Below are 25,969 nucleotides of genomic sequence, written 5' to 3' on the forward strand. Positions count from 1 at the left end.
TCCACGCCAAAGCAATCGCTCCGAGATCGCTTGAATGAGGTGGTCTTGGCTCGATTGAAACGAATCGATTGTAGTGAGAAAGTAATACGATCCGAGCATGGTTATATCACAGTGTATTATGGATATGCAATATCTGTTATCAGCATTGTTTTTCAGATAAACAAGAATGTTTATGCATGTTTCTTAAATATCTGCAAACATGTTAGGGTATTTGTATGCTTACATACAACAACCTTAACAATCACAAATAAGCTGACAATTTTTTTTGTAAAAACCATACAAAGGTAATGTAAGTGCACTTGCAACTTTGTTTCCATTTTTGTTTCAGGGTTGAAAGAAAAGAGCGAGCTCGTCTGAAGACGGTTAAATTCAACGCAAAACCCGGCAGCCTGGATTCTAAAGGGGTAAGCATTCGATTTGTCGAGTGGTCCGCTTGATTTGATCAGTGCCAACATCCCTGCTTTTTCTTTGCCCCAGTTTTCAGGAAGTGCCTCATGATTTAATGACAGTTTAGACCAAGTTTAGCAGCAGCCCAGGTTGCGGCGTCTCTTCACTCATCCAGTTTAATATCTGTCCGTCTCTTTATCCGCTTTAGCTCCTGTCGTGCCCCGTCATCTTGAATTTACTTTCCCATTTCAGGATGCGCTGGTGGGTCATTGAGTCAGAATAAAAGTGTGTGTGTAACACTCCTTCTGTCCTTCTGCCGCAGTGTGACAACTCACTCTCAGCAGCATCACTACTGCAGCACAACTCACACACACTTATTATATTTATACATAGACGTATCTCATAATGCGTCTTTTATTAGATCAGATTGGTCACCTGTAGCAGATATTACCTTATGTGTGCTCGTATTTGAGAAATGAATCAGATAATACTAAAGGATGCAGGATGTATTTTTAGTTCGGCACAAAACCGCAGCGCTGATTTTTTAGCCTCATGATTCCCAGTTGTATCCATAGCAACATCGCAGGCAGGACTGCAAATTTCCCTTCCTTTCTTGTTTCTGTCTTCTTTTTTCCCCTTCTCTCTCTGTCTTTTGAAGACGGGAGAGGAGTGGGGGTGTTGGCACTGATGGACTACTTGAGGATTTTGTTGTGTGCTTTTCGTCTTTGTGTTCAAATGCACCAACTTGTGTATGTATCATTTCAGGTTTAGGGTTTGTAGTGTTGATTGTAAAGGCATTGATCAGAATTGTTTACAAGGCTTATGATAGACAGGATTAGTGTCATGAAAGTTATGAGAGTTTGCTTTAAACGCTAGCAGGGGTGCGGTTAGATTAATTACACTGCGTATGAATTAAATTGAGGAAACGTATACAAAATACACACAAAACTGACAAATGTTTACCCATTAACCTTGTTAAGAAATGTCTGGGTTGTATTTCACCCCCCAAAAAATACATAAATTAATGTTTGCTTATTAAGACTTTAGCAGAACCATAGACTGATTTCACGCGGCCGCCATTTTTAAAGGCGTAAGCGAGGCTGTGGTGGAAAGAAACCCGGAAGTATCTCCTGAGTCACCCAGGAATGTTGGTCACCTGTATATCTTGTCAGTGAAGAGAAAGTGACACAATTTTATGATTTCACCAACTTCCGAGTGACCTGAAGGTCTGTTCTGAATGAATAGTAAAAATAAAAAGGGATATCAGAGCTCATTTTCAGCTAAGTTAAGTGAAATGGCACTAGTTTTACCTGGACAACACTATTACAGACAACATAAGGGTGTGCTACAGAGGACTGCATTGTTTTATCGCTCACTGGGTTACATAGGCTATAGCAGGGAAGCGTTGTCACAGTGTTTACCTGGTACCATGAGCTTAAAGCCTAGGAGGACATTTAAGCATATTACTCTTAAAGAAATTATGATTTTGTTTGATGCCTAATATGCTTTTAATTGTTTCAATTAAACTTACTGAATGATGTTAAAGTGATGTTTACACGATTTTGAAATCACGGCAAGAGCTAGAGGTTTGTAGTCCACAGCATGTTGCTGCAATGTTTACAGTGTTGGTCCTATACTTCCGGGTTTCTTCTCACCGTAACCTCACTTTCGTGTTTTAAAATGGCGGCCGCGTGAAAAAAAGCGTAATAGACATCATGATATATCTTCAATAATATGAAAAGAAAAAAAAAATGAGCAGTTATATTAGTTGGTTTAAGTTCATTTCAGGCTGTCTGCTAAACACCTTGGAACTATCATTGGTCCATGGCAGTTAAGTAATAAGTGGGTGAGGCTTTGCAGTTCTACACGGAAAAAAATTATTCAAAGATGATTCCTTGGGTTTACTCATATTTTTTATGTTAAGTGGTTGTAAACAATTTGTTTTGGCTGAATTTAAACAAATTAAGTTGAACATTAATAATCTTAATTTGTTCAGCGACAATTTTGCAGAAATATTTGTTAGGTGTTTACAGTGCTCAGCATAACTGAGTATACCCCATTTTGAAAATCAATATTTTTTTTAATTTCTCAGTGAATATAGGCAGTGTATTTTGGTGCATTTAAACAAATCAGATTGATTAAATGTAATTATTAAAATAATAGTTTAGTCATCAAACATATAAGTTTCTCAGTTCAGTCCATCAGTATCTGGTATATATGAATAAAACATCTGACAATAATCAATAGAAATTAAAGTTTGATGGGATAATTCGGCTAAAAAGTGTTAATGTACTCCCCCTCAAGTGGTAGCTTTATGAGTTTATTTTTTTCTGTTAAACACAAACGAAGTTACTTTGAAAAATGTTGGAAACTAGTAACCAAGTACTTGCATAGGAAAAACAAATGTTATGGAATTCAAAGGTAACAGGTTTCCAACATGTTTTAAAATGACTTATTTTGTGTTCAATGAGAAGAAAGAAAGTCAATCGGGTTAGTGTTAAGTGAGGGGTGAGTAAATTATGACAGTTTTTTTTTTTTTTTTTGTTGAACAAACCCTCAAATTCTAACTGAAAGCAACACCATGGCAGCCTTTCATGGTTTAATACTATAAATTTGTGCATGCATTTTTGCTGTTATCAGATACTTTTGAAATTGATTTTCTCATCGCTGTTCTTTTACTTGTTTATTTTGTTATTGAGAAATTTTATGCGCAGCACATTTTCATCATTATGTTTGCATTGTAACACTGCTCACACCTGAAATTGCTTTGTGATGACCAAAGCCCTGTTAAAATGTGGTCTGTAATATTAATTAAACCATCATTGACAGAGCGTTGCCAAGTAAACTTATTTTAAGCAGCACATATCCTTTTTAGGGCCTTTAATAAGCCTGTCACAATAATCAATATATGGACTTATCGCACAAGACAGATGGATCTGGTAGCAGATACCGCAGCCTCTGTTATTTTTACCTTGCACTTTTTTTTTGTTAACATTATTATTTTTTTAGGATATGCGTTTTCACATTCTGATTCCAATGCTTAACTCTTAAATTGTTAAAATGACTATAATTAAATGTAATATTCTTAAGAATAAAATATGAAGTGTTAGGAAGTGTACTTGCATCATGATGATATTGTATTGTCATTCAGCACTGTAAAACCCAATAAGTTAAGGTAACTTAAACCATTTGAGGAAACCAATTTCAACAAACCATTTAAGTTCAAAAACTAATCCTAATGAGTTCTGTGAGCCTAATCCATTTGAGTAAATGAAGCAATCTGAGTTGAGGCAGCTCAAACTATTTCAAGAGTTCACACTTAGCTGATGATTTATAAAAGCTTGTTTGGTATGCTGTCCCAGGAGAAAGCCCCGAGCCCAAGGACTCCTCAAGCCCGGGGCTTCCTCCCGAGAGGGGAGCCTGAGCTCGGTGGATCTCAGAACTCTCCTGCTGCGGTAGCTAAGGGAACACGAGGAGTTAGATAAATGCTTGGTTGTTATGTATGTTGAATGTCTTTGGATGGTGGGAGGAAACCGGAGAACCCGGGGAAAACCCATGCGAATACGGGAGAACATTCAAACTCCTCACAGAAACACCCACCGGCCCTATGGAACCAGGGCCGGCAGTGTTCTTGCTGTGGGGCTCACAGTGCTAACTTCTGGGCCGCCGTGTCGCCCAGTCAAAGGTAAAGAAGGAGAAAAGGGGAGGAGGTGGGTTTCTTCCAAACGAAGATAAAGTGAACTGAAAACTGTGGTTATTTATAGTAGCTTAGGGCTCGTATGATTGGAAGATATTGATTATCAAATGCGAGACCGGCCATGATAAATCATAAGCATGTGATTCTCTCGAAATTAGTTTATGAATAAACTTCACTTAAGGAAACCAATTGCTACAAAACATTTAAGTTAAAAAAAACTAATGAGTACTGTGAACTCATTTAAGTTGAAGTAATAAGGTGTTGAAATAACTCATTACCTTCAACACTGAGTTCAAAACTCTTTTTAAATGAGTAGAATTAACTTTCAGTACATTTTGAGTCAACTACACTCATTTGATTTGATAAAGTCGACTGTTGGGTTTTACAGTGTGCCATTATATAACGATTGGCATAAAATGTCTTTAACTGTCAATAATATTGTTTATCGCAATATATTTTGGTGTAATATATTGTACAACAAAAATAGATATCGTGACAGGTTAATCTTAGAAGATATATACTATAAGATGCAGGTTACAGCACTTTGGAAGATGCTCTTATTAGCTATTTTCCTCAAAAAAGATCTGGTAATAATAATGAACCCTTAAACAAAAGACCTTTACTCATAACTAATTAAATAAAATAATTACTTTTGGGGTGAAATATGATCTGGACATTTTGTTGACAGGTTTCTTCAATGCAATATAGATCATAATTGATCAGCACATTGAGCTTCGGTTGAACAAATTAGCTAGAAAATCCCATTTATGCACGTTTGTGTTACTTAGTTTATTTTTCTTTGCATTATATATCCATTCTAACCCCTGATATCATAATAATACACATAAGTACTACAGATATCGCCCCTTCGCTCAGCATGTCACCCAGCCAGGACTGTCCTGCATGCTTGTTTTTTAGTAAAATATGAGTTAGTATTTCCCCATTTGCCTTTGCATGGCACTAAACCAGCTTCAGTTGGCCGTCATTGTTTACCTCCCTTCTATGTTCATTCCTGTTGGTCATGTTTTAATTTGAATACATTCGAGCTGTCTGAAAACAGCTCAGGTGCTGGGACGTCATGGACAGACAGACACGGCACAAAAGACCACGATTCAGGATCATCCAAGTGCTTTCAGCTCACGCCAAAAAAATAACATAATTAGTACAGAAAAATGAGCGAATGAATGAGTGAATGAAAATGATTGAGTAAATTCAATTATTAAGCAACCAGCCAGTGCAAACGAAACACTCCACTTGGATGTTTGCCTGCTGTCCCTGATGTCCAGCACCGGCCGTTGTGTTGTTTTTGTCAGCATGATTGTGACAGCGTTTAGAGCCCCCTGTTTGCACCATGCTCTCTTTCCGCACAGTCATTCAGTGAAAAACGTAGAAAGAACTTCATCTTTTCACGCAAGTTCCCTTTCTACAAGAACAAGGACGCCGATGAGCAAGACGGCAGTGACTCGGAACGTAAGTAGCCAGAATTGCACATGCACCCTGACACGTAGGTGTACATGACACCACACACACATCTTCGGGGTGGGGGAAAGGTTTAGGTGTGTTTAGGTAGCTCCAGGAAGCCCTTGCCCTCCTTCTTCTCATCCCACCAACAACCTTACTGTCTCTCTCTCTGTCTCTCTCTCTTTTGCTCTGTCTTTCTGTCTCCCGTCCTCTTTCATTCTCTTTCTTTCTTCGCCCCCCTGATCGGCTGTGTGGTGTAGGACATCTCTGGAATAGGGGAGGACGGGTACGGAGCAAAGACACTGAGTAAGTGTGTTAAGGAATGGACCCAATACCCCTTTCCCAAGCGCACATTTGAGTTCAGATCTGTTGTTTGTTATTTTTTTTTTGTTTAGTTTCTTTTCTGTCGCGTCAACTACAGGCCTGTTTGCATGTCAGAATACTAATGTGTGTCGGTCCACTGGTTCCCAGTGTTTTAGGGATTCCTGTCATCCTTAGCTTGGATCAAATGTTGCATGAACATACATAACATTGTGTGGGAATAGTTTGTCAAATGTTTGTTTAGTTTGTTTGTTTGAGATTGTTCTTGTGTTGCACTTTTTATGATGTTTAGTTTTGCGCAGATGGCAAAATTGGCATGTGCGCCAGTGGTTTAAAGATTCAAATAAATCAAATCTTGCTGCATGCATGAGAGTCAGAATTATTAGCCCCCCTTTGAATTTTCTTTTCTTTTTTAAATATTTCCCAAATTATGTTTAACAGAACAAGAAATTTTTCATAGTATGTCCAATAATATTTATTTCTTCTGTAGAAAGTCTTATTTGTTTTATTTCAGTTAGAATAAAAGCAGCTTTAATTTTTTTAAACACTATTTTAAGGACAAAATAATTAGCCCCTTTAAGCTATTTTTTCAAACGCCATTATACAATAACTTGCCTGATTACCCTCACCTGCCTAGTTAACCTAATTAACCTAGTTAAGCCTTTAAATGTCACATTACGCTGTACAGAAGTGTTTTAGAAAATATCTAGTCAAATATTATTTACTGTCATCATGGCACAGATAAAATAAATCAGTTATTAGAGATGAGTTATTAAAACTATTTTGTTTAGAAATGTGTTGAAAAAATCTTCTCTCTGTTAAATGGAATTTGGGAAATAAATAAACACGGGGTCTAATAATTCTGATTCAACTGTATATGCATTTGTCTATATATGTGAATTTAACCCTTTAAGGTTGTACTCACACTAGACACAGTTGTCTTGAACTATGCCCAGGCGCGATTGTTCCCCCTTGACCCACACTCACATTTTTTGCCTTCCAAGCCTAAGCATGCTTACGTCAGCAATGATACGTCTGTTTAGTTTAACAGAGAAGAAGCGCACTCGCTCCGTACAATGAACATTGCTTTAATTATATCCTCCTGAGACCCAAAGATTTTTTTTCTTTTTTCTTTTCCTTTTTCTGTGATTTCCTACATCCTTTGGGTTTGAATTCCACAATTTACAGTTTATAATTGTGTTTTTATTTTTAATTTTACAGCATGTCCACTGTAGTGGACCACAGGACCATTTTAGTTTGAAACGACTGCCAAAACTGTTCAGGATATGGCTGTAAAGGAATATTAATCCAATATTAATTTAACAAAAACTAAACCAAAGCCATTTTTTCCTTTTATATTGAAATTCCTGAAACAGTTTAGTCTGAAAGTGAGCCAAACTATAGTGGACATTCAAAAAGGATGATATTTTGAAACACAAACAAGTTAACAGCTTTGAAAGCTAAATGTATTGTTTCTGACAGTTTAATAAACAAATATATATATATATATATATATATATATATATATATTAGGGATGTAACGGTATTGTAAATACCGTCATACCGCAATATTAAATTTTTTCGATATTACCGAAGTCGCATGACTCGGTAAAACTAGGTCTTCTGAGAAAATTTGCTCAGGCGAATGAAGCGAACGGGAGGTAGCTGGAACTTCATTTCCCATCAGCCCCGGCGTGGCCATAATCCTTTGCGGTCTGTTGTCGCTACAGATCCAGTAATGCGGAAATGGAGTGTGCTGCTAGTAGCGGAGATGAAAAAAAGATGGAAATGATCGAACCTAAAGCGGGTGTTGTCGCCGCGCGCGTGCTGAATAGCGGTGCTGTCGCGCGCGTTCTGATCAGCTGTGTTGTGGCGCGCGTATTGTAAAGCGCCGAGGGGGGGTTGAGCGCGCATACTCAAGAGAGGTGTTATCGCGCGCCTACTGAAGGGCTGGACTGGACGGAGGTTGTGTCGCGTCGCGGGGGCACTTTTGATCGTTTTGGAAGGGCATTTTCTATCCAAGACTAAAAAGGGCATGTGCACTGCACAGGTTGAGCCCTATGTGTGCACGTGCCTGCAAGTTGGGGAACACGACTAATAACAGTCATGGGGACTGCAGAAACACAGCACACTGTTCAGATTGATGCAGACATTGACTTGTACCGCAAAGAGATCTCTATCTCACTCATGGTTTGTCCTCTCAAGTGGGGGAAAGACAATGCACAACGTTACCCCACTGCTGTCAACATGGGCCAAGTCATATCTCTCTTGTCCCAGAATCCTCAGTCCCAAATGAGAGGTTTTTTTTCTGTTGCAGGGGACATTGTAAATACTCAGAGATACCAGCTTTTACCAGATTATAGTTATATGATAATTTTCCTTTAAACCCATCTCTATCTAAGTGAGTGATTAAATGTTAAATGTGATGAGTTTTTAACAATACTAAATTGAAACTTTATTTTTTTACATGGTTTAATAATTTTTTGTTATTAAAATTGAAGTTCCTGTTTCAAAGCTAACAGATAGATGGCTAATTTGTATGTCATTGACACTTTTGGCACTTTTTTGGGAGTATTTTCAAAAGTTTTTTTTTTCCTGTAAATGATTCAATAAATACCGTACCGTGACATTCATACCGAGGTATTACCGTACCGTGAAATTCTGATACCGTTACATCCCTAATATATATATATATATATATATATATATATATATATATATATATATATATATATATATATATATATATATATATATATATATATGTAACAATAATAGTAAAAAAAAAACATTTAAAAAGCAAGAATTTACATGCATTTCTCCTTCCCATAAAATGTGCTTGTTTGTATGCCGGCCATTTTGGATGCAGTGTAAGAAGTGGTTCTTAGCATGCCAGCCAGTCAATTGACATACAGTATCACATGATGTCCTCTGCATAGTACAACAGGACTTGACACTAGCTCAAAAAATTCAAAGAATATTCATGAAAACACAATATCCACTACAGAGAACACAAGTCAATGGTAGCGGTCTCAGGAGGATATTGTTTTGTATTATTTGAAGTCGTTTGATATGCAGTGAGACAGTAAAATCTTTTGCTGAACAGATCCACCACTTTTGACGCTCATAAATGTTCATGAAATCACCGAGCTGCACGAATTGGGAGGTTTGCTGAAGGTGCAGCTGACGTACAGGCATGTCATGACTTTGCCAAGTATGATGCGATCCTGGATTAACATCTATGTTGATCCTGCAACATCATTTTTGTTTGATAACGTAATCCATATCTATTCCCTAAATCAGAGGGGAATAATAGTTGGATACACTCATGTAGAAGTACATAAACTTAACCATAAGTCTAAACTCTCATCATAAGTTGTATCCCTTAATTCTGATTGGCTGATTGAAATGTTGTTCAAGGTTCAACATAAATGTTACACATGTCCTAATTGGTAAAATCAGGTTAGGGGACATACAGCAGGGGTTTTGTATCTTTAATAAACTATGACAGTTCTCATTCATTGAAAAGAAGAAATGATTAAAAAAATCTATATGTATATCTATATGTCGCTTACAAGTGACGTTGCGTCTTCAGTTTCGCGATATGCACTCACACTACAAATGTACCGCAACAAAGCCCAACTGTACTGTGCTCTGGCACATGGCCAGCCTACTAAACAGTGCCTGGCCCCGATTCAGAGCACTCACACTTGTCAAATTAACTGAGAAATAAGGGTCAAACATGGCTGGGCATAGTTGGGACAGCTATGAGTGAGTACACCCTAACTGTCACCTCACGTTCCTGCAAATAAATCCTAATCTAATCATGACAAACTATATATCATTGACATGTTTAAGTCTCCACAATACATATTTAATTTTTGTTTTTTGTTACATAGGAAGGGTAATTGCTTAAAACACATTTACTCCCGCCTGACATTCTGTGGGAACATTTACGATTAAGTGTTTAAAGCATAATATTGAACCTTAAACATAGCAATCACGACAACCTATGTATTACTGGAAAGGTCTAAGTCTTCTAAATACATATTTACTATTCTTTTTTATGTAGGAAGAGTAATAAATTAAAACTCCTTTACTGCCGGCTGACAACCTGCAGGACCATCTACGGTTACATGTTTAAACCATAATACACTCTCAGAAAAAAAAAAAATGGTAGGTTGTTGTACCAAAGAAGGTACAAACCCTTTTCACTGGGGCAGTACCTTTTTATGGGACAGAGTTGTACCTTAAGACAAAGAAAAAAATTTGGTCCCACTTTATATTAAGTGTCCTTAACTACTATGTACTTGTTTCAACAAATAAATACAATGTACTTACTGTGTTTATAATGTATTTGAGAACGCCTGTGGTGCTCTTGAGTTGGGATAGGGGTTGGGTTATGGACAGGTTTGGTGGTGTGGGTAGGTTTAAGGGTGGGTTAAGGTGTAGGGAATGGTCAGCAGTGTATTTACAAATGTAATTAAAGAAGTTAATTACAGATGTAGTTACATACCGGTATCTAATCAAGCATAAGTACTCAATAAATACATGTATTTACACAATAAGTACACTGTAACAAACTATTAATTCCTGTGTAAGTACATATTAGTTTAGGCCACTTAATATAAAGTGGGACCAAAAATTTGTAACATTGCAGTTTGTACATTTAAGGACATGATTTGTACTATGGGAAAACAAAATGTAACTTTGCTTTATAAAACCTGCAGAAACAATATTTTACCTTCGTCAAAGGTACAAATCTGAGCCACAACAGTGTCAAAAATGCTTACCAAACATGTATTTAAAATGCCTTAAATGTTTAGTTTATAGTACTTATAGTTTTATGTTTTATCAGTTGTTTTGTATTATAGAACTTAATAATTATTGTTTAAACATACACTTTTAAATGAAGGTTCTTGTTTTAATATGTAAATTATTCATAAATCACTTTGCCTTTCCAGTAGTATTTATTTTCATAGGTATTGTAGTAATGTAGTCGCTCAACATGTTTGTAACTTTTATATAAGAACAATTGTGTACCTTCATTTCAGTTGTACCATAAAAGGTACAGAACAGTATCATAAGAGGTCTTTTCTGTACCATATAAGGTACAACTTTTAAAAGGTACAAAACTGTTCCTTAAGGAACATTGGGTTTTTTTTCTCCGTGTACCTTTTTTCTGAGAGTGTATTGTACTTTAAACAAAGCAATCATTACAAACTATATATCAATTAAAAGCTTAAAATTTTTAGTTTCCATATCTGGTGACTTGTTTTTATTTTAATGATAGATTTTACTGAGCGACAGTTATTTATTTATTTGCAAAAATGAGTCGTAAAGCATTACTTTGCTACAGCAATCCACATGTTAAAATGTGGGGGTGAAAGTTAAGAGGGCTTAAAAATGCTAACTTGCAATTTCTTTAAAAATGAAAATATTATCATTTCTGTGTAAATTACAGAAATGTTATTTTTAACTGTGGTGTCATGCACATGTGTAGAACATGTTCAACTTAATGAAAAAAACATTATGCAAAACAGTAAAAACTGTAATACTGTTAAATGGGATCATTTAAAATAGGTGTTGTCTAATTAAATATATTTTTAAATGTATGTAAATTTTCCTCATGTCTTTAGCATCACACAATCCTTCAAAATGCAGGCTTTTTTGAGCACAATGACGTTAATAAATCAATAAAAATATGTTGTTATTCCAAACTTTTAACCAGTAGAGGGTTAAAAAGCAGGGAGTTAAAAAGATTGAACATAAAAGACTTCAAAAGTAACAAATACACGATTGAAACTGAATCGGAAAACAGTTCTGTTTATCAATATCTAGGTTATTTTCTAGTCTTTTGTCTTTGTCTTTTATGATGTCTCTGAAGTGCTGTGCCCAATGTTGTCCTGTGCTTTTGACTCAATGTTGTTTTATGTTCACACCAGGCACATTTAGCCAAAACAATTATTAAAATTTGATTTTAAATTCATACTTGAGGGACTCCACATCAGTCAACAGAACATTTAGCATTATTCTGAATGAATTAATATGTATTTGTGCCAAAATACACTCCATAGAGAGTGGAATGCAAAGTTGTTCACAGAAAACAAAGCTTGGAATTTTTTTGTCTCTCTTTCTGTGTGCCGCGTCTCTAACTTAATCTCCTGTGTCTAATTTTATTTTATGCTTGAAACTCAATCCTAATTTTGTCTTGTACAACCAACTTAGACTGTCTAAAGTTTATAGCGAGCTTCTGATAACTATCTTTAAAAACTCTTGAAAACTAGAACGTACTACTTAGCTGGAGATGTAGTACCGCAGTCCCTCTCTAAAACGTTAGCTGTCAGGTTTTGTAGTCATCTTGAGAGTGGCAGCTTTCCAGACTGAGAGTGAATACAGAGTTCACTGGATGAGCTTGTCACTGTGAACAGATTAGGTTTTGCCATATAATTGTCATATTGCATGATGATGTTCTGGACAGCCATAGAGTGCCTTCTTGAAAATAATGAAAGATGACTTGTTTGTTTCCCCCTTGGCCAGTAAACAGGGTTTTGTGGCTTTGATTTCATTTATTTTGGAAATGGACTCGCTTGATAATGCACTGATGAAAAATGATATGTGCTGTCAGAAACAATCATGAAAGAATCATTTCCAGTTTGTTTAATTTCAGAAAGAAAAATTATGTTAGTCATGGCAAGTTTGGGCTTACAGTCGAGTTTTAATATCAAGTTATATTTCTGCAACATTTCATTTACACTTAATTTATTTTTATTTTATATTTTATTTTTTATTATTAATTTAATGTTTATTCATTTATTTATTTTATTTTATTTATTTAAATTTTATTTATTTATTTTTATTTTATTAAATTTTATTTATTTATTTTTATTTTATTTTAAATAATTTTATTTTATTTTTAGTCATCAAGGATGGATTCACCTAAACAGGGGTGCGTTTCCGAAAACCATCATTAGCCAACTAAGGTGGCAACTCGCAGGTTCCAATGTTACAAGTTTGTTGATTTGGCATTTCCCAAATCTATAATTCCAACGAACATATATAAAATGCGTCACAAACTTCTGCGCTTGCAACTACACGTCTGGAGCTGTATTTAGAAACATAGATCCATAATTTCCAGTTATCCCCCATATGCCTTATTCCATTCGAACTTTCAAACATTTAAACTTGGAATGATTAAAAAAAAAACATTAAAAAAAACAAGTCATCTCTCTTAGCTGTAATTTGCTTTCCAAGTGTTTTTTTACAGTTCGGTTTTAGTAATCTTCATATTGACATTTGAGCTCCTTTAGTGCTCTTTGAAAACAAGTATGCCATTTTGAATGCAGCCATGGCTGCATGACAAAATCAATAGGTGAAACAAAATTATATATACTTTAATGGTTTTAATTTATAGTAGGTTATTTATAAATAAATAAAAAAATGTGTCTGTGCTGTGTATGACATGGACCTGTTAATTAGAACAATTCTGCAGTGGCTTGAATATGTCCAATTGTATAAGTAGACTTTTACAATATATAAAATAAAGAAATAAACAAGATCCTACTTAATAATAATAAAATTAAGGATTTTTTTGAAAATTAATGAAATTAGGATTTTTCTTCATTTCTTACGTCTTCTGTTTTAGAATAAAATATGGAATATTTTTAATAATATTTGTAAAGGAAACATGGCACCTATATGTGCCCTTTATATACATATTTCAATTAATATGGAAAACGAGTGCATGTTTGTACCAAAACTAATATTAATTTTTTTAATGCGTGTACGTGTAAAATAATATAATATAAAAAATATATATATTTATATATATATGATTATATAAAAAATAATAGGGTTTTTCTTCAAAAAAGTAGTAACTGCACTCCGTTTAAAGCATCATTATGGGCGTTTTAAGCTAAAACTAACGTGGTTTAAACAATGTATCTGCGACAGAGAAACTACAGGTTTTCAGAAACACTCATCACTACATCGTTCTTTTCCCAAATGATGCATCGTACTATGATAGTTCAGCTGTGAGTTACGTTGTTGTTTGGGAAACGCACCCCAGAATGGTGAATTAATATTTGAAGGAACATGTGGCTGAATTCTGGAATAATGGCTGCTGAAAGTACAGCTTCGCAAAAACAGTAATAAATCACATATTGTAAATTATAGTCAAACAAAAAAAAAGTTATTTAAAAGTTTTTTGTGATACTAGTTCACACTATTGCATAAGAGACTTTAAATGTTTTATCTAAAGGTTACACTGATGTAAATAATCATAATTTTTAGGTCCATGAATAAACAACTGGCTCCCTGCCATGGTCAGAGTGCAAAGGTCACTGTCCAGTGATAAATGAGCTGTCTCCACCACAAGCTTTAACAATTGATCAAGCCCACATAACCTTGTTGAAAATCCTCACAAATGTTGCCAACTAAATTTGGCTTCTCTTTAATGCACATAATACTTACTGTATATTATCGAAAAATATATATAAAAAAGAAGCTCTCTTCAAAGTGAGCCATCTTTTTGCTTACTATCTATATTGGAATAACATGTTTAATTCCAGTCCAATCCCAGCAACCATTTTTGTGTTGAAATGACATCTAAGTGACATCTAAAAATAGAAATATTGACTAAAACAAAGCTTATTTGGGCTGTTGGTGAAAATTTAGTAGACGTCTTATACGGGAATGAATGTAAAGTCTGTCTAGTCCAGAGGTGCCAAAACTCGGTCCTGGAGAGCCGTTAGTTTAACTCCAACTTCCTTCAACACACCTGTCCTAAAGTTTCTAGTAAACTTGGAGCTTGATTAACTTGTTCAGATGTGTCTAATTGGGGTTAGAACTAAACTTTGCAGGACACTGGCCCTCCAGGATCAAGTTTGGGCACCTCTGCTCAAGTCTGTCTATTTGATTACGAGTCTATTTTTGGATTATTGTAAGACGTAAATTAGATTTCCACTGACAGTCCAAATCGAGCCTTGTTTTAGGCAAGACATTCATGTTTAGGCATCTATCAAACACACAATTACTTGGCGGGTTATCTTGGATCTGTATGTTAGCATGCAGTGTTTTCTAAGCAGCAAAATTAGATTACCTACATTTTATAACAGCCTTTGTGTTGTAAATCTGTTTTGCTGACTTCATATTCTGCCTCTATAGGCATCTCATTAGTTTGTTGAATAAAGCTTCAAAATACGTTTCATGTTTCTAAGGCTTTAAATGGACATTACAGTCCAATCTGTTTATGGCAGTGGGAAAACAAATAAAGGGCTTTTAACATTTTTACAGCATCCAAATTGTCCTTGGTGAGAGTGGCACACTACACAGAAGCTGATTCATGTATGATTCATTCTGTGTGGTTTAATGTTACCACTGCCAATGAGAGTAATGAATCCCTGGCTCAGAATAACTCTCGATCCTATCTGGGTTTGAATCGATGGATAATAACCGTATTGTGTTCCTGCGGCAGCCTGCTTCAGTTCGTCCCTGGGCTAAAAATAAACTCCTCTGGCTCTCCATGTCCCTGTGTGCACAGACCACCTCAGAACTAGCGTCACTTTGGACCTGTTTTCCCATAATTGGACTATTAAATTCAATTAGTATTGTCGCTGTCTGAAACTTCAGTCTCATTCGTGATTAAATTGCTCTTCTGTTGTCTGTCATCATCACAGTGCCTTTCTCTCGATCCCTTTAATCTCCCAAATGAGCGCTAACTCAATTTTGCCATTCTTTTTTTTTCAAATTTCTCTCTTTTTTAAGCCAAATGTCCTTGTCAACAAGTACATAATGACATTACATACTCAGTAACTCATTTACACATCCACTCGAGCTGCGCTCTGGAAGTCCTTGGTGAAGGGCATACCAAATGTGGCCATCTCCATCACCTGTCCTCTGCAAAAACCAAGCTGAGTCCTATTACAGTTGCCCACCCCACTGAGTATGTTTCTCTGTTCTGTTTCCAGGGAGTCAAGAGGAACTGATACTCTCATATGAGCCTGTCATCAGACAAGAGAGTAAGTGCCTCTCAACTGTCTCTCATGCTCTATGTATGAAGCATAAAAAGATTTGATTTGAGTCAGAGAGCATGTTCTGTGTCTGTATTATCCGTTTGAACAGTTAATTACGCCAGACCAGTTATAATCTTGGGGCCCATGAAGGACCGAATCAACGATGACCTCATCTCTGAGTTCCCTGACAAGTTTGGGTCATGTGTGCCACGTAAGTACCTTTAAAACATCATGTGGTTCCTCCCTAAGTGGTTAGATTATCAGATAAACTAGTCTCCGAATGGATCTTCCATCAGTTACTCATTTTTCATCTTTAAATGCACAAATTAACCTTCATTAGAGGCCGACTCAACCAAAATCTCAAAAGAGCCCAACTGAGCAACTGCGTACTGTGGTATTCTCACCTGTGCTGTTATGAATTTCAACTGGAGTGTTAGAAAAACCTTGCTCCAAGCTAGTTTGTAATTATATCCAGTAGTCTTGGGGGTTTTTAAGCCTTTGTGCTGATAGCTGTGCTGATGGGGTTCATCAAAATGAAATGGTAAGTGGAGTGGCCGGACCGTAAGAGTTTGTGGTGTTCCCTACTGTCCCCCGGTGCTCATAACTTTCGCTGTTCAGTTCTGAAAACTCATTTCATCGTGCTGTATCTATGAAATCACTTACTTCAAGGTGTGCTGATTAATAAGCTTCATCTAGGTCACTGTAATGTGATGCCTTGGCGATCTTTTCAGTATTTAATATTAGTCTTCTGGGTAAACAAAAAAAAAAAAAAAATTCAAGCAAACCTTGAAAGTAATCAACAATTTCCCCTTGTTTTGTAACTTTCCTTTAAGTTATGGTGTTTTGGGGAAAGAGCTTTGTTGCCATGTGATAAACAGTATGTGTAATCCAAAATATTGGCAGTTTGTGGAATTCTTCATGTAAAGCCAATAAAAATCGCAATTTTAAGATTTGGTAAAATAGTGTCACAGAGCTCTTTCATGTTTTCCATTTTTAACACTCTAATGTGTTATTTTCAGTTGATCATACTCTTTATTTAACCATTTTTGTTTATGTTCATAATTCAAAAAAAGCGGCTAACAGTTCTGATCAAGAAGGTAAGTGAGAATGTTAGTCTGCAGTGAACAAGATGTAGATGCATTAAAATGTTGTAGCATCAGTCCTTGTAATATATTAGGGATGCACCGATATGGATTTTTGGCTGATACCAATAACCGATAACTCTTCAGACTTGGAGGCAGATAGCCGATATATATAGGCCGATAATTATAAATATTTCAAAATGTTATATTTTTAAACAGCAAGCTTCATAAAAGATTGAACTGCTCTTATGAACTGAATAGTCTATTGTTAAGCAAAAAAGCTATCATTTCAAAATTGCAAGGTGATTATATAGACCAATATTCACAATTTTCTTCATAGCAAATTAACATGCAACTTGACTGTTGCTTAAAAATAATAGGTTAAATAACAAAAAGGGACTTAACAAATAAGCAGCTCAAATGTTCTTGAATAAAATGTGTAACAGTGATGTACATGTGTACAAGTATGTCATGTCCGAAAAAGCCTTTTTTAGAGGTGTTTTGATAGTTTAGAGTCACCGTACAAGTGAAAAGCTAGATAAAAATAGTATTACTTTAGAAAATGCGGCACATATTCATCCTTTTTGGTTTCTGCTTATCAATCAGACAACGCTTCTGTGTTTGTTCTCGCTGTCTATTGCCGGAAAAATTCTAGATAAGAAGTTTATTATAAACCGCAGTGAGGGCGCAAATTTGCCCCCGGAGTCAGATTTTGATACAAACCTGAGCGTTGAGCACTCATATGACTTAATGACAAACACAGAGCATAATTTAAAGACAAACCGTGGCGGCAAGTTAAGGGCGCACCTCTCCCCGTGCTGCGGTGAAGGCTGTCAGATCAGTGTGTGTGTTTGTGAGTGTGTGCGGTAACAGCTCTCACACTCGCTCGTTATAATCTATGAATTTTCCGATCAAACTGAATACAATCTTACATCAACAACACATGGCAAGCAATGCGTTGATAATAACAAATAATCATTTTAGATTACAAACAACCCAACAAGTTGTTTAGCACATGTGCATTGCTGCTGTTATGTTTACATATGTATTTTTTTTCCTGAGGTGATTTAAAGCAAAATACACAATGGCACTCAATCAAACATATCTACAATGATAAGGAATATGGTTACTTACTAGGTTATTAACGCACAGCAATACCACATGATGAAAGGACGGACTTTGAAGGAATAAACAATGTGAGGAGAGCTCCATTATAGTGCACAGGACAAGTCTATACAAGTTCTGCCCACGCATGCGCAAGGCAGGCAGGTCTGTACAATTAGGTAATTTATCACCTTAAAGATATCGGACTAAATTAGACATTTGATCAATAACGATAATCTTAAAAATTGCATTTATCGGCCGATAAAGATATGGTCGGCGATATATCGTGCATCCCTATGATATATAGTTAATCCATGCAGTAGAATCAATGTGTACTTCTGCTTAGATCATTACAGTGGTTCTGTCTCTTAGTCACCTCAACAGCTAGAAATGTATATCTGGATATTAAGTATATTTGCCTTCTGTCAACTTATGGCATTTCTCATGAATGTTAATGCAAATAATAATCTTAATGATGTCCCAATTGTATTTGCTGTAGCACTGAGTACCCGATCTTATAAAATTAAGCCCTGGATTTATTTTAACAATCACAGATACTACCAGACCAAAGCGGGATTATGAAGTGGATGGGAGAGATTATCACTTTATGGCCTCTCGAGAACAGATGGAGAAAGACATTCAAGAGCACAAATTCATTGAGGCTGGACAGTACAATGACAATCTGTACGGAACCAGCATCCAGTCGGTCAAATACGTGGCTGAGAGGGTCAGTAGCTGATGTTTTACAACCACAACATTGTCATTACTAATGTGGAGGGCCGCAGCTCTATGCAGTTTTGCTCCAACCCTGATCAAACACAGGTCATCCAATTAATGAAGGTGTTCATGACGCTTTTGAACACCTCGATTGTTTGTATCAGCTGTGTTTGATAGGGCTAGAGCAAATCTGAGCAGAGCTGTGGCCCCTCCAGGAATTGAGTTCGAGGCCTATTGTGTAAACAGTTGGACATTTTTTACAAGACTAGTATTTGTTGAACTTCTTTTACTTAGTCCCATAGGCCAACACTCTTTTTTGTGTGCTTTTGTGAATGGCCACATACTCTACTATTCAGCAAGTCCTTTTTTTTTTTTGCTCTTCTAGGGTAAGCACTGCATACTTGACGTGTCTGGGAATGCCATAAAACGACTACAAGTAGCACAACTCTACCCCATTGCCATCTTTATAAAGCCTAGATCCATTGAGTCCTTAATGTAAGTTTACCACCCTATACCACCTACACACTCAATAAATAATACAAATTCCTCTGCACTGAGCCTCAGGGATTGCTTCACTTGTAATTTCTGTGCATTGCAGGGAAATGAATAAGAGGTTGACAGAGGAACAGGCCAAAAAGACATACGACCGTGCCATGAAACTGGAGCAGGAGTTTGGCGAATACTTCACAGGTAACAGTTCCCAATCCATCCAAAGGACCCGAAGCGGAGGCTTTATGCTCAGAGGCTGTCCAAAATTGCCTAATTTGCATATTATGATAGTCTGTTGCATATGCATTACCACAGAGGGCAACCATTGCAGCCTGTTACATCCATCATATTTGACAGCAGAGCCACGGAGCAGAAGCGTTCCCCTGAGTGAACCACATCAGCTTTCTCTTGAAAAATGCATTAGCGTGACCCCATGAGTCTGCATGGATGAATAGGAAAAAGAGTTGCTCTTTGTTTGTGGACATTTTAAACCTGACTATAGTATTTCTTTCTACTTTGTTTGTCCTCTTGCTCTACATTCACAAGAAAGCTTCCAGAGGAGATTTAAAAAGTGTGGTGCTTTAACAATAATGCTGTATACTCTAATGCTGGGTTCACACCCAAAGTGAATTGAAGTATTTTTGCAAATAAAATCCACCAGGTGGCGCAAATGACACAGAATAGGTGAAGTGTATGCCAAATGGGAATTATAAATTACATATAAAGTCAATGCAAACTTGCAAATTTCAATTTGCGAACGTCAAAATAAGTGACGTTTTTGCTGCCAACGTGTGGAATTGAAATGAAACACTAACCGAATAACTAATAGCTTTTTAACTAAGTTTGTTAACCAAATTAGTTTTGCCATTTTTCCCGCTCATGTGGAATTAAAATGAAACACTAACCGAATAACCAATTAACTAAGTTACTAAATCAGTTATGACGTTTTTGCAGCAAATGTGTGAAATTATAATGAAATGCTAAGCAAATAACTAATAACTAATTAACTAAATTAATAAACTAAATTAGTTATGACGTTTTTGTCTTGAGCGTGTGAAATTAAAATGAAATGCTAAGCGAATAACTAATAACTAATTAACTAAGTTAGTACACTAAATTAGTTAAGATGTTTTTGCCGTGAACGTGTGGAATTAAAATAAAATGCTAACTTAATAACTAATAACTGAGTTAGTTAATTAAATTAGTTATGATGTTTTTGCTGCGAATGCGTGGACTTGAAATTAAATCCTAACCGAGCAAACAACTAATTAACTAAGTTAACCAAATTAGTTATTACGTTTTAGCCACGAACGTGTGGAATTGAAATGAAATGCTAACCGAATAGCTAATAACTATTTAACTATGTTCGTTAATTAAATTAGTCATGATGTTTTTGCTGTGAACGTGTAAAATTAAAATGAAACGCTAACCGAATAGCTTATAAATATTTAACAATGTTACATAACTAAATTAGTTATGATGTTTTTGCTGCAAACGTGTGGAATTAAAATAAAATGCTAACCGAATAACAAACGACTAATTAACTAAGCCAACCATATTAGTTATTACGTTGTAGCCACGAACGTGTGGAATTAAAATACAATGATAAACGAATAGATAATAACTGTTTAACTATGTTAACTAAATTAGTCATGATGTTTTTGCCGCAAACTTGTGAAATTAAAATGAAACGCTAACCAAATAGCTTATAACTATTTAACTAAGTTAGTGAACTAAATTAGTTATGACGTTTTTGCTGCAAGGGTGTGAAATCTGCCCTAATCACATCATACGCACAAGTTCTACTCAAGCAGAGAATTCCCATTAGGTGTAAAATAAAGCAAAGAATAAACTAGAATGAGCAACATGATACACTTGTTTTCAATTATTGTGATCAACTTTTTTATTATTTTAAGACAAAATAACATCATTGAAACAAATGTTTGAAGAAGAAGGTGTAACAGACATAATATTGAGACCTTAACAGTCAGAAAGAAAAAAAGTAGGGAGGATATACTAAGAAAATGAATGAATAGCAGGGTTACATTATACTTACGTTCATTCATTCACTTTTAGCTTAGTCCCTGATTTATCAGAGGTCACCACAGTGGAGTGAATGGCAACTTTTCCAGCATACAGTTGAAGTCATAATTATTAGCCCCCCTTTTTTTTTCTTTTTTAAATATTTCCCAAATGACGTTTGACAGAGCAGGGTAATTTTCACAGGATGTCTAATAATATTTTTTCTTCTGGAGAAAGTCTTATTTGTTTTATTTTGGCTAGAATAAAAGCAGTTTTTAATTTTTAATCAACATTTTAAGGACAAAATTATTAGCCCCTTTTAGCAATTTTTTTTCGACTGTCTACAGAATAAACCATCATTAAATTGCCTTATTACCCTAACCTGCCTAGTTAACCTAATTAACCTAGTTAAGACTTTAAATCTCACTTTAAACTGTATAGAAGTGTCTTGAAAAATATCTAGTAAAATATGATGTACTGTCATCATGGCGAAGATAAAATAAATCAATTACAAGAAATTAGTCATTAAAACTATTAGGTTTAGAAATGTTTTTTAAAAATTCTCCATTAAACAGAAACTGGGGAAAAAAATAAACAGGGGGTCTAATAATTCAGGGGGGATAAGAATTCGGACTTCAACTGTATGTTTTATATGTTTAGTGGATGCCCTTCCAGCCACAACCCAGTATTTGGAAACACCCATACATTCTCACATTCTCTCTCTCTCTCTCTCTCTCTCTCTCTCACACACACACACACACACACACACACACACACACACACACACTCATACACTATGGCCAATTCAGTTCATCCAGTTCCTCATCCAAACCCACCCGAACACGGGGAGAACATGCAAACACAGAAATGACAACTGGCCCAGGGACTCAAACCAGTGACCTTCTTGCAGTAAGGCCACAGTGCAAACCACTGAGCCATTATGCTGCCCATTATACATGAATTTCTTATTATAAATTAGCAAAGTGGTGGAAAAAGTAACTACATGTGTTTTCATCATGTTTGGTGTGAGCCCAGCTTAATAGAAGAACTATTATTTTTAAATTAACAGACTGCATAGTTTCTCTCTGCTTTGTTAAAGACTCTTTGGGTTGCTGGGCAAAATGGCTATTCTTACTGTTTACGCAGAAGAATCCATGAGCAATAAAGTGTCTAATGATCCATTAAGTTCAGAAACGATCATTATGAAACTGTCATCAGGGTTTTGTGCTTCTTGTGGCGCAAAATGATGAAGGCGTTGCTCCGTAAAGTGCATAAAAACCTATTAACGTCAGCTCTTTTTCTCTCTTTTTCTCTCTTAGCGCTGGTTCAAGGAGACACACTAGAGGACATTTATAACCAGTGTAAGATGGTGATAGAGGAACAGTCTGGACCTTACATCTGGATTCCCTCAAAAGAAAAACTATAAAAAGTCACCTTACTCTGGCAGGGACCTTGGACTGCAAAAAAGAAGAAGAAAAAAAAACATAGGAATAATTTGTAATATAATATAAATTATTATTATTATGGCAATGTTTATTGTTAACTCTTACAGTGATTTTTTTGTTTGTTTGTTTATTTATTTATTTTACGTTGCTTTTTTCACTTTCAATATGAATGTTCCTGAATGTACACCACAAAGTGTTAGAAGCATTTTTGGTCTCTACAAGAAGTGGACTTTTTGTTTTGTATATTTATCGGTTAGAGTTTCATTTTAAGGGAAAAAAAGGAAACACAATTTAACGCTGAGTATTCTCCTTCAGTTGAGATTTCGAGCGGAAGGACAAAGAAGTAGGTCAGATCATCATGGATCATTTCCACCCACCATCACCTCAACCCCCAAGAAGAAAAGACAAATCAATGTTTATATCAGCTTTCTTCACTTGTCACCCAATCGGTTGGTTTCCACACACCTCGCAGACTCATTTCACAAACTCAGCATCTATGCACTCCTGTGGCTAACAATACACACATTGATTGTGTTATTTTTCGGGGGAGGGGATTTGTATTATTTTGTACAGACATCCATTTTGTTTGCAAACATTTAGTTTAGCGAAAATTGTACATTATTTTTAACGGATTCAATCTTGTGATGCTTTAGTTAGCATAAACTGAAAAGGGGAATAAAGTAGCTGTAGGAAATCTGACACTATATTTTGCTATTTATATTGATAGAGGACACAACAGCACAGAAAATATTTATAAAGATGAAATATATATATATAACTTTGTCTAAAAAAATCATTTTGGAAATGAGGTTTTACTGGTACGGCTGTGTCATATTGTGTCGTCGCTGTTGTGTTGGTGAGAATGAACGGTGCATGTTTTCCCTGGACAAAACACGCTCTCTCTAATCAGTCCAATTCCAGAATTCGCTTATTCTAAAACAACCAAGAATTCAGAAGTTCTTGGAACTCAAAGAACTTTAATTGGCTGTTTGAGTTTAGAGTGTGACATTGTTCAAAATCTGGATAGCAGGAAGGAATTTGATGTGATTCGTTAGCTTTCGTCAAGCACCCTCTAAAGCAGTGGTCCCCAATCTCTTTATCACCGTGGACCGATCAACGATTGACAGTTTTTCCGCTGCCTGTTTGGGGTGGGTTACACAGTGTATGTAGATTGCTGGGCAACCCTCAACTGTTTTCTCAGAAGATGACAAGCTGCAGCTCTCACACAAGTTTTATTTATGGAGAAAATCTGTGTTTGTCTGAGATAATTAGTCTACCGAAATGTGTATATTCCATGGATATATATCATACTGACCATATGAAGCTGATCCATCATTTCTTATCACGTGACTTGCAGCATTCTCAATATTTGAGAGGTTTTCAACTAAGTACGCAAGTCGCATGCCTGCATTGGAAATAACAAACTTACGCTCAGAAAAAACGCAATATGTGAAAAAGGCCGACGTCATTTGCGATCTCCAGCAGTTGATCTTCTTGCACAGATATGCACCTGATTTGTTGACAAATGGGTTGCTGATCCATTCATTGGCAGTTCATTAATGCTTAACTGGGCCTTTTCTCTTTCATAAAAGAAACCTTCCAAACTTGCTGTTTCTTACTCATTTTGCTAGCTTGTGGGTAGTGATGAGTCGTTCTTGAATGATTCGTTCATTTTGAAGGAATTTTTTGTATGACTTGCGAATGATGATCCCTCTCAGGGAGTGATTCGTTCATTTGCGCATGCACACATTTGTGCAGGTGGAGTAGAAGATTAGTTCCTTTTTTAAGTCCTCTATCATGTTTGAGTCATTCTTTCATCATGTGAAAGATAGAAGCCAATTCTGAGCAGTCAGAGCCAGAAAAAGATTTGATTTGTTCATCTCTCGAGTCCTCAGTTTGAGTCGTTCGTTCATTCATCACGTGAATGACAGATGCCAATCATATGCATTTAGAGCCAGAAAAAGAGTTGATTCGTTCATCTCTCGAGTCCTCGGTTTGAGTCGTTCGTTCATCACGTGAAAGACAGAAGCCAATCATATGCATTTAAAGCCAGAAAAAGATTTGATCTGTTCATTTCTCGAATTCTCAGGTTTGAGTCATCTCTTTACATGCTGTCACGTGATAAACGAACAACTCAAAAGCCAGAAGGCTCGAATGGTAAACTAATCGTGACTCCTTTCGGCCCAGACTGTGTGCTTTGGTTAAGCTTACAGTAAATGGGACTGTGTGAAGTGATCGAACCACTGAAATTTGAAGACCTGTCAGAAGAGGTGTGCTGACATAATCATAGACAAAAGACCAGGTAAACTATAAATGATTCGTGCTTTTCTGGACACTCAAAGAGCTTTACATATTGGGGAAATCTTCTTATCCACCACTAGTGTGCAGCATCCACCTGGATGGTGTGACGGCAGCTATATTGCACCTGACCGCATACCAGCTTATTAGTGGAGAGGAGACAGAGTGATGAAGCCACTTATGTTATGGGGATGGTTAGGAGGCCATGATGGTCAGAGTCCAGTGGGCAAATTTTGGCCAGGATGCCGGGGTTAAACCCCTACTTTTTTTGAAGGACATCCTGAGATTTTTAATGAACACAGAGAGTAAGGACCTCAGTTAAACATCTCATCCGAAAGACGATGCTCAATGAGCAGTATAGAGTCCCCGTAACTAAACTGGGGCATTAGGACCCACACAGACCACAGGTTGAGCACCCCCTGCTGGCCTCACTAAGACCACTTCCGGCAGCAACCTAGCTTTCCCAAGTGGTCTCCCATCCAGGTACCGACTGGGCGCAGCCCTGCTTAGCTTCAGTGGGCGACCACATGAGAATTGCAATGAGCTAGCTGTCGGCTGATTTTACTAATATTTTCGCAAATTGAACCAAATGATTCGAAAAAAAGATTCATTCATCTCACTAAACGAGACTCAAAGGTTCGAACTTCTCATCACTACTTGTGGATTACATCTTGGCGCTCAGGTGATCGAGAGATTGCGGTAATGTTTCAAAAAAAAGATTTTTACCAAAAAAAAGAAAAAAAGATTGTTCAGATTTAGATAAAATGGAAATAATTAATGATTTCTTGTGCGACCCAGTACTAATTTATTCACAAACTGGTACCGGTTCACGGCCCAGGGGGTTGGGGACCACTGCTCTTAAGTGTTTACAGTATACCTCCACTACAGTTCAGAGAGAAATGAGGGACGATGTCGGCAAGTGGTCCTGTCTTA

General features: G+C 36.3%; 1 protein-coding gene across 7 annotated transcripts in view; it reads left to right on the forward strand.

Moving 5' to 3' along the window:
* The window catches only part of dlg2 (discs, large homolog 2 (Drosophila)), a gene marked incomplete at its 5' end in the record, with an annotated part of 395,575 nt that extends 372,815 nt beyond the window's left edge, over positions 1-22,760 (forward strand). For 5 of the 7 annotated variants that reach the window (NM_001443110.1, NM_001443109.1, NM_001443111.1 and 2 more), the window contains 8 exon segments: positions 329-404; positions 5,455-5,554; positions 15,835-15,885; positions 15,989-16,090; positions 18,620-18,792; positions 19,168-19,277; positions 19,381-19,472; positions 22,613-22,760. In NM_001443110.1, coding sequence (NP_001430039.1) covers positions 329-404; positions 5,455-5,554; positions 15,835-15,885; positions 15,989-16,090; positions 18,620-18,792; positions 19,168-19,277; positions 19,381-19,472; positions 22,613-22,719 — 811 coding nt within the window. In that variant the 3' untranslated portion in view covers positions 22,720-22,760. 7 annotated transcript variants of the gene reach the window in all.
* Between the last annotated feature and the right edge of the window lie 3,209 nt (positions 22,761-25,969).

Source organism: Danio rerio, chromosome 10, assembly GCF_052040795.2.
Source record: "Danio rerio strain M-AB ecotype USA chromosome 10, GRCz13ab, whole genome shotgun sequence".
In the NCBI taxonomy this organism is placed as follows: Eukaryota; Metazoa; Chordata; class Actinopteri; order Cypriniformes; family Danionidae; genus Danio; species Danio rerio.